Source organism: Sphaerodactylus townsendi, linkage group LG01 (genome assembly GCF_021028975.2).
Source record: "Sphaerodactylus townsendi isolate TG3544 linkage group LG01, MPM_Stown_v2.3, whole genome shotgun sequence".
In the NCBI taxonomy this organism is placed as follows: Eukaryota; Metazoa; Chordata; class Lepidosauria; order Squamata; family Sphaerodactylidae; genus Sphaerodactylus; species Sphaerodactylus townsendi.
Genome location: NC_059425.1, coordinates 76,363,897 through 76,376,604, shown reverse-complemented (window position 1 = coordinate 76,376,604; position 12,708 = coordinate 76,363,897). Strand labels below are relative to the sequence as shown.

General features: G+C 44.3%; 1 protein-coding gene across 2 annotated transcripts in view; it reads right to left on the bottom strand.

Moving 5' to 3' along the window:
• The window catches only part of EIF2AK2 (eukaryotic translation initiation factor 2 alpha kinase 2), a 42,703-nt gene that overhangs the window by 10,153 nt on the left and 19,842 nt on the right, over positions 1 to 12,708 (bottom strand). For both annotated transcript variants that reach the window (XM_048507608.1, XM_048507599.1), the window contains 6 exons: positions 10,644 to 10,761; positions 9,165 to 9,367; positions 6,630 to 6,756; positions 4,275 to 4,348; positions 689 to 785; positions 27 to 61 (listed from right to left, as the gene is read on the bottom strand). In XM_048507608.1, coding sequence (XP_048363565.1) covers positions 27 to 61; positions 689 to 785; positions 4,275 to 4,348; positions 6,630 to 6,756; positions 9,165 to 9,367; positions 10,644 to 10,761 — 654 coding nt within the window. The remainder of the gene's footprint in view (positions 1 to 26; positions 62 to 688; positions 786 to 4,274; positions 4,349 to 6,629; positions 6,757 to 9,164; positions 9,368 to 10,643; positions 10,762 to 12,708) is intronic.

Below are 12,708 nucleotides of genomic sequence, written 5' to 3'. Positions count from 1 at the left end.
GTGAGGTAGATTAGACAGAAATATACCTTTTAGATTTCACAGCGGAAACTGCAGGACTTCCCTATATTAACACAAAGAGAAATATTAGTTTCAACATAATATGACTTTGGTGCCAAATGTACAGATTCAATGGTTCCTTACAAAATCCTAAATCACCTAACATTAGATATCATGTGTCTTGGGCCAATGATTACATCCGTGATCCCTCCACCAGCAGATCACCAGTTGGAAAAATCTTCTTCCAGTCCCACATTGCTCAGCACAAACCACAGGACCTGAATCCTCCTCCAAATCCTGAGAGTCAGATAATTCAGTGTCTGCTACATGGTTCCCAGGCCTCCTGCACTGCCCAAGTCTCAGCAAGAAGCCACTGATGAAGACACCAACAGTGTAATTCTAAGCAGAGTTGAAGTTAATGAGCTTCAAAGGGCTTAACTCTGTCCCGTCAACACCTCTAAACTGCCTGACCTGCTGCTACCTGTTGCTTCCCTTAACTTGTTCCTGAAGGGCTCAACAAATGTTTAATTCCACAGTTGAGATCTATCATTTTTGTAAGTATATAAACCACCAATATGGTTTTAATACACTAACCAAGTCTTTTTTTTGGAAAAGAATTAAAGTAACTTCAGCATGCAGAAGCAAAAATAAATTTTGATGATCTACAATGTAAATTATTTTCATATCATACCAGAGCAGATGAAGCACCAGTTTCAGTAGATGAAGCACCAATTTCAGTAGCCGGTTTGCCATTTATGCCTTTACATTCCAAGTCAGAATCCATACCACTGTAAAGCAAATAAATAAATTTCAGTAGTATTTGAATTTAATCCACTGAGCTCAAGGTATGCTTTTTAAAAAAGACAGAAATTAAGAATGAAAGCGCCCTACTGGATCATACCAGTGGTCAATCTACTCAAGTATCCTGTCTCAAACAGCCACCAAACAGTTATTGAAGAGCAGAGGTGTCAAACACGCAGTCCAGAGGCTGGATCCAGCCCCCCCCCCCCCCCCCGGAGGGCTTATCAGGCCTACGAGCCAGCTGAGGTAACTGCCCTCTCGCTCCTGATCTGGCCTGGTGAGCCTCCATAGGCTCAGCAGTCCAGGCACCCAATCCACACCACTGCAGTCTCACCAGTCTAGGCAGTCAACCCCCAGCCCCCCTTTGCAGGCTGGCCTGTTCAGGCAGCCACCCCATTCCTGATCTGTCCTGGTGAGCCAACCCCTACCACCACGCAAGTCTGGGCTGGTGAGTCTGCTGTGGGCCTGCCAGCCGAAGCAGCCACCATCACCCCAGTGCCAATCACCGCTCTCAGTACTGTTCTAGGCTGGTGAGTCTGCTGTGGGCTCAACAGTCAAGGTAGTCACACACTCACACCACTACCAACCTGGGCTGGTGAGCTCGCTGCCTGTTCAACAGCTGGTACAGTCACCTCTCCCCCAGCAAAGTCACATTTGGATGCTAACAGTATCTTGGTTATATTTTCTTCAGTGTTAGTTCATTATTAGTTAGTGCACCTGATTAACTGAGTATACCCGTCCTGTACTTCATGCAGATAACTCTCCTAACTACATGACACACTTAAGCACAAATCAATTCCTCCAAGATAAAATACCATGAAACCCTAAACTTTCACATTGGTGTTTTATTTGTATTCATCCCTTCCCTGGGTAAATTTTCTATTTCCTTAACTGAATCATAACTTGTGAGTTATATTATGGCAACCTTTTGCAAACAAATTCAACAAACATACACCATTATCAACTGTTAATTAATTACTATGGAGAGGAGAATTCTTCAAATTTCCTTTTCTCTCTGTAGCTTCTTCATGATTTAATTCACTGACATAATCTTGGTAAGGAGAATAAAAGCACACTATCACAGACAGACTGCACAACAGAAAAATTGTGATGTTACTAATCAAATTCCGTTGTCTCTTAAACAGACCTGTCTGGATTAGAGTTTAAAATGACAGTGGCACAGTCAAGTTGTATACTTCTTTACAATTATTTTTTAATCCTAGAACAAAGACTATGAAGATTGTTTGGCCGTTTCTGCACAGCCACGTTGCGGGGGTGCATCAGCGTAAACGACGCCGATGCACCCCCCTGGGACCGTTCACACGGACGGTTCCAGTAGGGGCGGGGAAGATGGCGCAGCCTACGCAGAGGCTGCACCATCCCCCAAACGCGGTACCATCCCTCCGACCTTCCGGCATGTCGCCCAGGCCAGGAGACACGCCCCCCTGCCCTGCGCGACTGCTCTGGAGTCGCAGGGCAGGGGGGGCATGTCCCCTGGCCTGGGCAATGCGTCGGAAGGTCGGAGGGATGGTAAGGCGTTCGGGAAAGAGGGGTGGCGCCTTCCAGTTGCTGCCGTTCGCACGGCAGTGGTTGGAAGCCGTTGTTTCCGAAAAATCTCGCTCAAGGTTTGCGCCGCTCAGGGGTTGCGAGGCAGCAGTGGCAGTCGTGTGAACCCCTCCCCAGGGACGCTGTTTTTAGCGTCCCTGGGACACTGTATTCCGCCCATGTGGAAACAGCCTTTCTTTGCTTGTCATAAAACTGAAGAAACAGTGCAGCATAAACCAACCAAAGTTAGAATGCTGTTTAGGAGAACTTTGGGATCTTGAAATTGCTTTTTCATTTGTGTAAATTCTCCTGTCAATTATACTTTCTGTGGAGCTTGCTGATTTTTTCTCCATTTGGTTTTTATTGTACTGATTTTCAATTAACTTCAAGCATAATCTGCTCAGGAATATATGAAATACAACCCCCCCCCCCCAAAAAAAGGGGGGCCTTTTGTCCTCGGCATTGACTCACTTTTCCTCTTTTAGAAAACTCGGAGCCAAAGGACATATAAGCATACACTCTTTCCCCCCATTACAATATATTATGGTTCTTCCTGATTTGATACTGTTTCTCTGGAACAAGAGAGAAAGAAGAGTGGATGCACAAACAGCAGAAGCACCATGATGCATTTTCCTAAACAAGAAATCATAACACAGACATACCAACTCATAAGGCCTCTATTCTCCATCCTGGAAGGGCACTTGACATAACAATGATACAGTCAGTCTTGTTCACATGGAGGCAGTTGCACCAGCCAGGCAAATGTCTATGTACAAATCTAATCTAGTAAATTCTGTTATACATAGGGAGGGGTGTACCCGAAGGAGTTATACATAGGGAGTGGTGTCCCCCAAGGATCCGTTTTGGGACCAATGCTCTTTAACCTATTCATAAATGACCTGGAAGTAGGGGTGGGTGGCGTGGTGGCTAAGTTTGCAGATTATACCAAATTAGGTAGGGTGGTGAGAACCACAAAGGATTGCGAAGAGCTCCAAGTGGACCTTGATAAATTAGGTGAGTGGGCGAAGAAGTGGAAAATGCAGTTCAATGTAGCAAAATGCAAAGTGATGCACATAGGGGCAAAAAATCCAAACTTCACATACACGCTACAGGGGTCAGTGCTATCAGTCACAGACCAGGAAAAGGATTTGGGCGTCTTAGTTGATAGTTCCATGGGAATGTCAACTCAATGCATGGCAGCTGCGAAAAAGGCAAACTCTAGGCTGGGGATAATTAGGAAAGGAATTGATAATAAAACTGCAAAGATTGTCATACAGTAGTGCGACCGCACTTGGAGTACTGTGTTCAGTACTGGTCGCCACATCTCAAAAAGGATACTGAAGAGATAGAAAAAGTACAGAGAAGGGCAACGAGGATGATTGAGGGACTGGACCACCTTTCTTATGAGGAGAGGCTGCAGTGTTTGGGACTCTTTAGTTTGGAGAGGAGACGTCTGACGGGGCATATGATTGAAGTCTATAAAATTATGCATGGGTAGAAAATGTTGACAGAGAGAAAAATTTTTCTCTTTCTCACAATACTAGAACCAGGGGGCATACATTGAAAATGCTGGGGGGAAGAATTAGGACTAATAAAAGGAAACACTTCTTCACGCAACGTGTGATTGGTGTTTGGAATATGCTGCCACAGGAGGTGGTGATGGCCACTAACCTGGATAGCTTTAAAAGGGGCTTGGACAGATTTATGGAGGAGAAGTTGATTTATGGCTTGATCCTCTTTGATCTGAGATTACAAATGTCTTAACAGACCAGGTGCTCGGGAGCAACACCCGCAGAAGGCCATTGCTTTCACATCCTGCATGTGAGCTCCCAAAGGCACCTGGTGGGCCACTGCAAGTAGCAGAGAGTTGGACTAGGTTGACTCTGGTCTGATCCAGCTGGCTTGTTCTTATGTTTTTACATATCACTTACTTCATAGATGCCTCTTCTGAAGCTTCCTGAGAATTATGAAGAAACCTATTTATAGAAGCAGCACTTTGTTCTGTCTGGAAAACAATACAGATTCATCCAGTAACAACCAACCAAATGAAAGGAAACACATTCACTAAGCGCATGTTACTCTGACAGCAAAAAAAGGTAAAATTATGAATGCAATTTTCACCTGGAAACCTAGTTTGATGGAGTTTTTGTGACATCATCACTTATGATATGCTTTTAGGAAATGAAAAAAATGGTGCACAATGGAAAAAATTACCAGATGGTGAGGGCATCCACATAGGTAAGATCTTGTGGAGTATTTATATGAATGGGGGACGATTTGCAACTTCGTTCTGTCCACTGCAGATCATTCAGTCAGACCCAGTTCCCCTACCCCGCTGTTTCTGAAGGGGTCCCGTAGGAGTAGATTTCTGGGGCCTTTCAGCTTTGGTGAGAAAGGTGTGGTCTGCTCATGTAAATCCCTTCTGTCAGAGGACATTTCGGTAAGATCCACATTAAGGGTGTGCATGAAAAACTATTGTTTAAATTTCAGGAAGGCATCATTATTATTTTCATTACATATTGGAAGTATTGTTACAATGTGGAAAGTCATGTCAGAATCACTACTCCCAATTTAGTGAAAATGATAATTGTGTCCTTTTTCAACTAAAAGGGAAATTATCAAGAGCTATACCCATTAGGCAGCAGCAACAGGGAGAAGGAGAGAGAAGGCGGCTGACCTGGCCCACAGGTGATCAGTGACATTCGGAACTTTAAACTTTAAATGAGCATTATTTCCTATGGATCTACCAGATAATAATGCTCCATAAACTTTAAAGGGCTAATGTGCCATGAACCAGCCTGGGTACAGTCCCTTCTCCACAGCTGCTCCACATCTTTCTGCCTCCCAACATGATTCCTGATTCCAACATTTTCGGAACTGGAAATACAGAAATTGAGAACTTTCAGCAAGGGAGATTTTTGCAGTATCTGATATTGCTGATCCAATCCGTAATATATTTATTTGGTCAGCAATATCCAAATTCACATCCCTAATCCAGGGATTGCAGGGGACATTCCCACCTTCTGCTGAAAACCTGCTGGACCAACACCCATGAGCAGAAATGTAGCTTGCTTTTCAAACCTTGTTTCTGAATGACTTTTTAACTATTTACCTTTTAGCTTAATATTCCATTAGTCAAACTGAGGCTTTGAGTATACTATTTCTGTTCAAAAAATAAGCCTATTTTGGGAAAACCAAAAGAGTATAAGACAAACATGACCTACTTCACAGATTTTGTTCCCAGAAAGTCAGCAGGTATTTTTTTCAACCAGGAACTTGATGTGCAATTAGTCTGTTTTAAATCGCCATGTTGAAATAATAATTAATTAAAGCAGAGATGAATTTATCTTTACTCTAAAGTCTGCTATGGGGACATAGCGAGTCAAATGTCCCTGGGCGCCACCCCCCCCCCCAATTTGGTCACATAGGGAGGCACAAAAAATTCAGGTTCGTTTGTGGGTTTTTTGTATTTTTTTAGTGTTTTTTTAGTTTTTGTCCTGCAGGGGGGCGCAGTTTTTAGGTTAGCAGCTCCCAAAGAGGGGTGCCCCCATTGTTTCCAATGGGAACTAATAGGAGATGGGGGCTAAACTTTTGAGCGTCCATAACTTTGGACCTCCTGAACCAAACTTCACCAAACCTGGGTGGTATCATAAGGACAGTCTCCTAAAGATACCCTGAAAGTTTGGTGCTGCTAGCTTAACAGTTGCACCCCTGACAGCAGACACCCCCCAAATTTCCCAATTCTCCTTTTAAATCCACCCGCTTCAGCATGGATGTAAAAGGAGAATCTGGCCTCCCTCGTGTAAACACCATTGAAAATGATGCTGTTTGGGGGTGGATTCCAGCATCACTTTCAATGTTGTTTAAACTAGGGACCCCAGATTCTCCTTTTAAATCCACCTTAAAGGGAGAATCTGGGGTCCCCCGTTTAAACAACATTGAAAGTTATGCTTTTTTGGGGGGGGGGAGAATCCACCCCCAAACACCATCACTTTCAATGGTGTTTAAACTAGGGACCCCAGATTTTCCCTTTAAGGTGAGTGCCACAGGTTAAGGGAGGGCGGTGATCCTCTGGAGCCAGAGCCCATGCCAGCATGTTGACTCAACCCCTTCAAGCCTGCCCAGCAGTAGACCTGGACGCTCTTCCATGAGATTGACAGGCAGCGTGGAGGCGGGGCTACATGACCCACGGGGGGGCAGGGGTGCCTGGAGGATGTTTTGTTCCTGGGCTCCACTTCTCCCCCCCCCCCCCGCCCCCATATGCCTCTGCTAAGAGTAATACATACCTTAGAAGCTGACTGGGCTATCAACTTTTCATAAGCTTGCTTGGCTGCATTATTCTTTGCTGTTTGCTTGTTTTTGCCTGTACCTTCACCATAAATTTCACCATCAACTGTACAGGCACAGGAAAAGCTAGATAACAAAGAGAGGGGAACCAATGATCACTGAATACATTTTAGCAAAGTGTGATATCAAGGCCCCAATGCATCGCATAGGTACCCCTAGATGTGGTACCATTACTGGGAGCCAGGCGTGCTTGTTTCTAGAGTATGACATAAGGAGGGGCCAGTGGAAAGAAGGACAGAGCCACTGCTATCCTCTTGAATTCTTAGCACTGGCAAAGTTAAACTCAACCAAGCAGGATATTTCCTGCTACATCTAGCCAAATTAAAAGAAGTTATCCATTCCTGTACCACCTTCTTGAACAGAATGCTCCTGTGACCCCAGCATGAATAATGTCTAGTTATTTCAATTCTACATGACAGAAGCAGCTTGGCCTACAAATATTCCACAGAGCAAATGTTTTCAGGCTCCCTGTATACAAAACCTCTTTCCTGCCCACATGCCTCTGAATCAGGACTCAGCATATCCTTCATATCTAGAGTCACTGCCAATATAAAAATTTAATACCTGGCAGAGAAACTATTAAAGCAAATTGCTAGCATAGACACATGACTGACAAGACTGGTTCAAAATTCAGACCTAGTTCACCATATATCACCAAATCAACGTGCTCTTTGCTTCCATGTGAGGACTCTCCATCCCAGGGGCTAAAGAATGGAGGGCCAGCACCACTGGTAGGGAAACTCACAAAAATATATAGTTTCTACCCGGTAAATCATGCTATATGTCACACTGCTCACAGGAACATAATAGAAGATGAAGGCTACAGCTTTGAGGGTCCATAACTTTGGACATCCTGAACCAAACTTCACCAAACCTGGGATGTACTATCAGGAGAGTCTCTAATTGATACCACCCAGGTTTTGTGAAGTTTTGTTCAGGGAGTCCAAAGCTATGGTCTCCCAAAGGGGGTGCCCCATCCCCCATTGTTTCCAATGGGAGCTAATAGGAGATGGGCGCTACACATTTGAGGGTTCATAACTTTGGACCCCCTGAACCAAACTTCACCAAACCTGGGTGGAATCATTAGGAGAGACTCCTAAAGATACCCTGAAAGTTTGGTGCTTCTAGCTTAACAATTGCACCCCTCACAGCAGGCACCCCCCAAATTTCCCCAGATTCTCCTTTTAAATCCACCCTCTTCGGCATGGATTTAAAGGGAGAATCTGAGGTCCTCAGTTTTGAAGAAGAAGAGTTTGGATTTATATCCCCCCTTTCTCTCCTGTAGGAGACTCAAAGGGGCTTACAATCTTTTTGCCCTTGCTCCCTCGGCCACAACAAACACCCTGTGAGGTGGGTGGGGCTAGATGGGAGAGCTCCAAAAAGCTGTGTGACTAGCCCAAGATCACACCCAGCTGGGCGTGTGTGGGAGTGCACAGCAGGCTAATCTGAATTCCCCAGATAAGCCTCCACAGCTCAAGTGGCAGAGCAGGGAATCAAACCCGGTTCCTCCAGATTAGAGAATGCACCTGCTCTTAACCACTATGCCACATTGAAAGTGATGCTGTTTCAGGGTGGGGGATAATCCACCCCAAAACAGCATCACTTTCAATGTTGTTTAACTAGGGACCCCAGATTCTCCCTTTAAGGTGGATTTAAAAGGAGAATTTGGGTTCTCTAGTTTAAACACCATTGAAAGTGTTTGGGGGTGGATTCCAGCATCACAGCGGCTGCCGGGGGGGGGGGGGGCTCAGATTTTGCAACAGGCTCCATTTTCCCTCTATGCCTCTGCCCAGAGGGGAGGGGTAGGGCAGGGGAGTCTGCCATCCCCGACCTCAGAGAGCTGCTTTTATAAGAGCTAGGCCAGGGGCGGGGCTTGGGGAGGCGTGGCCATGCCCTAGGGGCGTGTGGGCGTGTGGCACCCCACCCCCATACGTCCCTGAATCTGACATAGCCACATGTATTTCCCAGTCTCCATAATATGGTGCAGAAGCAGAGAAATGAGCACCTAAACAAATCAACATTTAGGGGAAAGTTGAATTTGACACACTTGCTGTTCTCCACAGCAGTCACATGTTCTTTGTTCCAGTAAACAGAAGGACAGAGAGCAGGAGGAAGCATTACAAACAACTGGCATCAGATTGACCACCCAAAGCATTCCAGACTTCTTGAAAAAAAAATGAGAGGAAAAAGTGATAACCAGCCAAAGCATTCCCAAGCTTGACAAACTGTCAGTCAATAACACATTTTTTTAAAGGAAGTAGTTGGTATATTGCGCTAATTTAGCAATCTGCTCATTTGTTCAGAATTTTATAAAACTGTTAAACATATGACTTTTAGAACTGAAAAGAAACTTTTGGTGCCAAACTGAACATCTACTTGTCATCAAGAATATTAATACAAAAAAGATCCAACCCCAACCCCCCCCCCCCCCCACACACACACATATATTCATCCCAGGATTATGGATAGCTCACTTTGGTTTATGTTCTTCTCCAGATTTATCCATCAAAGGATACTGAACATATACTTTATTCTTTAGCGCATATTCATTGAGAAAGCCAATATAGTTCATAGATGAAGATACCACATCTGAAGAAGGTTGTGGCAATTGCGATGGCGGCGAGGATGGGGGTAGAGATGGTTGCGGCTGCTGCAGTGGGGCCGAAGCAGAACGTGCCTATAAAAAGGAAATGCACAAATTAACCAACTTCATAATAAGAGGCTGGCTGCAGACTCCAAGAGTCAAACTGAGTTCTTCCCCTGCTAACCAGAGGAATGAGCCATGTCTGCTCTAACATTAAATTTCACGTTTTCTTGGGCATGAAGAACTGATACATCTTAAAGTATCACTCTGTTGAACAATAAGTTACATTATTCTTATATCCATGGTGGCAAACCAAAAGCAGAAAGAGAAATGTGGCTGAATAATACAGGTTTGTATTCACAGTAGATTCTAACAAATGTGCCAAGTTAAGTTTTCACTACCTGTAAGATCAGTCACTGGCCAAACAGTAGATTTGCATATTTCATTTCTATATTTGTATTTGTTCTCCACATGCAGGATTCTGCAAACTCACTAAAGTTTATGAGGTTTCTTTCATTCTGTTTTCCCCAACCGTTTAACTCACTGTCAAAACTTCTCTGACTGTTCTGTGGCTTCATCATAAAGCCATTTTACTACATGTAACACTACAGACTAATATATTTGTGTGGGTCATGCTATATAGTAAACAACTGGAAAAGAATAACATATACGTGTGTACACAGGCATGTGTATAAAGTGCCTTCACAGCTGACTTAATGGCAACCCCAGCAAAGAGTTTCCAAGGCAAGTGAGAAGCAGGTGTGGTTTGCCATTGTCTTTCTATTCAGTCTTCTTTGGTGATCTCCCTTCTAGGTACTGACCCTGCTTAGCTTCTAAGATGTGATAAGATTGGGCCATTTTCCCACCACTATTATACACTTTCTCTGTGCCTGGAGTCCTGAAAGAACTTTTATCCAATTGTGACTCATTTGCTCCATGTCATGTGAGATTTCTGAGGCTGCTTATTGTATGTTACAGATGTTATCAGGTGATCTTTTTACTGTAAGTCTCCTCAGTCCATCTTTGCAGGAGAAAGGTAGAGGAAGATGCATTTAAAAAACAGTGGCTGGAGTGTTGGAAAAGGATCTGGGAAACCCAAGTTCAAATGCCCATTCAGCCATGGAAACCTACAGAGTTACTTTGGGCAAGTCACATACTCCTAGCTTAACTTACAATGCAGACTTGATGTGAGGATAAAATGGAGGAAAGAAGAATGATATAAGGTCCCCATTGCTGAGAAAAGCAGGGTATAAATGAAGCAAATAAATAAATGGTCAAGGTTCAAATGGACATTACCATTTTCTGGCAAAAAATGTTTTCTCAAACATCAGAAGTAACCCAGTAGCTGAACTCTACACAATGCACTCACCTCTTCATGGAGTATAGTCTCCCAAGTTAATTTTGCTGCACGTTTTCTTGCCTCCCTCTTGGATTTACCAGTTGCTGGGGGATATTCTTTCTCTTCTATTACAACCATTACAGTGAAGCTGCAATAACAAAAATAATTAATAAAACACTTCCAATATATCTGAATAAAAATAAAATCTCCGGCAGCTTTAGTAAATCTCCCTTTTTAAATGCTACTACAATACACATTGAAATATGCTTAATTTCTTTTTGGACACTGCCAGCACTTGAAACTATTAATCACTAACTGTGAAAAAAGGAAGCAAGTATAAAGATTGTACGGCCCAGCAATAACTGGCCATGTTGTGCCATACACTAAATACCATTACAGGCAGTGGTTATTAGGGGAGGAGAATGCAACTACATATAGAAAACACTGTCTAACAAATATTATAGTGATTGGTTGTTAAAATGTACTAGTTCTTTCAGAATGGCCACGAGAACACATCAAATCATGAGTGATAGGTTGCTTAAAGTACGGTCTATAGGGATGGCGTGAAAGATTAGGCTGTTAAAAGGTTAATTTGCAAAGATGCAGTTAGCCAGAACAAGAGTACCCCATAGATAACCAGAGCGCAACCTGATTGGCTGGGCTGAAATGTAATACCTGATAGCCACAGATAAGGTGTGCTCCTGTAGCTGTTATAAAAGCAGGAGAAGCCTGCCAGAAAGATTGCGGAACTGAGACTGTGTGGAGAGAGACGCAGTTTTGAGCAGTAGTCAAACACAGATTGTGTCAACTCACAGATCCTTCAGACTAGAGATTTTGTCTAGTAGCAGAGAGGCCAGAGAGAGATGGAGAGAGGAAGGCTAAGTGGCCAGATTCCTCTAAGTGATCTCAGAGAGACAGTGAGGAAGAATCAGTGTACACCAGAGGCTAGAGGCCTAATTGGTGGGAGACTAGAGGAAAACATTACACAGAGACCCTCCTAAGCCAGTGTGAAATCCCACTGGAGTTAAGGGTGGGTGTTTAAGGGGTGTGTTCTGGACCATGTGTCGAAGGTTTACCCTCATAGTGTCACCTGTGCGTGTTTAATGCTGAAGTATGAACTGAAAAGCCATTTTTCTGAAACTGCTTGTATTTCTGTAACATCTAAGAAGATAACCTGAATTTGCTCAGTAACCGCTAAGAAATATCTGCCTAAAGTAACGCTTATGTGCTTCTGTGAACCAACATCCTAAAAGAGAAGTTGCTGTAAAATAAAATACAGTTTTGTGTTTAATCTTCCAAAAGTTCCATTTGTTTTACATCAGTTTCTGGTGGCAGAATTTATATCTACAGATTGGTTTTCCCTGACAGGATTTCTGTTTAAAGGCCTGCGTGTGAGTAAGTTGAAGAAAGTGCCTTAGGCCGACAAACAGCTATCCAAATATCCATCCTCAGCAACAGGCTTCCCTCCCTTTTGGGGCCTCTGTCTTCCCTCAGGGAGCAGGTGCCGTTGCTAAACGTATTGTTCCTGACTTAAAGAAACGATTTTGACTGAGATATTTTAGGCTTACACTGGCTTACGTTGAAAACCTGGGTACCAAACATGATGCCGAACTCTTCACCAATGGGTGTTGTGAGTTTGCAGAGTCCAGCTTCTCCATTGGTGGAAGGTTTGTGGTGGGGACATTCGATTTCAGCTCTGTGGGCCCCACCCCCAACAGCTAGGCTGGGCATCAGAACAGCTGATCCACCGCCCAGCACCTGGGCCCACAGAGGCCCATCAAAGTTCCCTCAGCTCGCCTCCCCCCCCCCCCAACAGTAGCGCTGGGCCCACAAAGGGCCTGGTAAAGCCCCCAGCCCTCCCCCTCTTTCCCAACACCAGCGCTGAACCCATATAGAGCCAGGCACAGCCCCCAACCCTTGCCCTCCCCACAGTCCCACAATCAATGCCAGTCCATGGAGTAGCTCTGTGGGCCCAACCAAGCCTCACCCCCATCCCCCAAACCAAGGCCAGGCCTGCGGAGCTGCTCTGCAGGCCCAGCCAGAATTCTGCACCTCCCCCCCAAGAAGAAGCCTGGCCTCTGGAATTGCTGCTCCG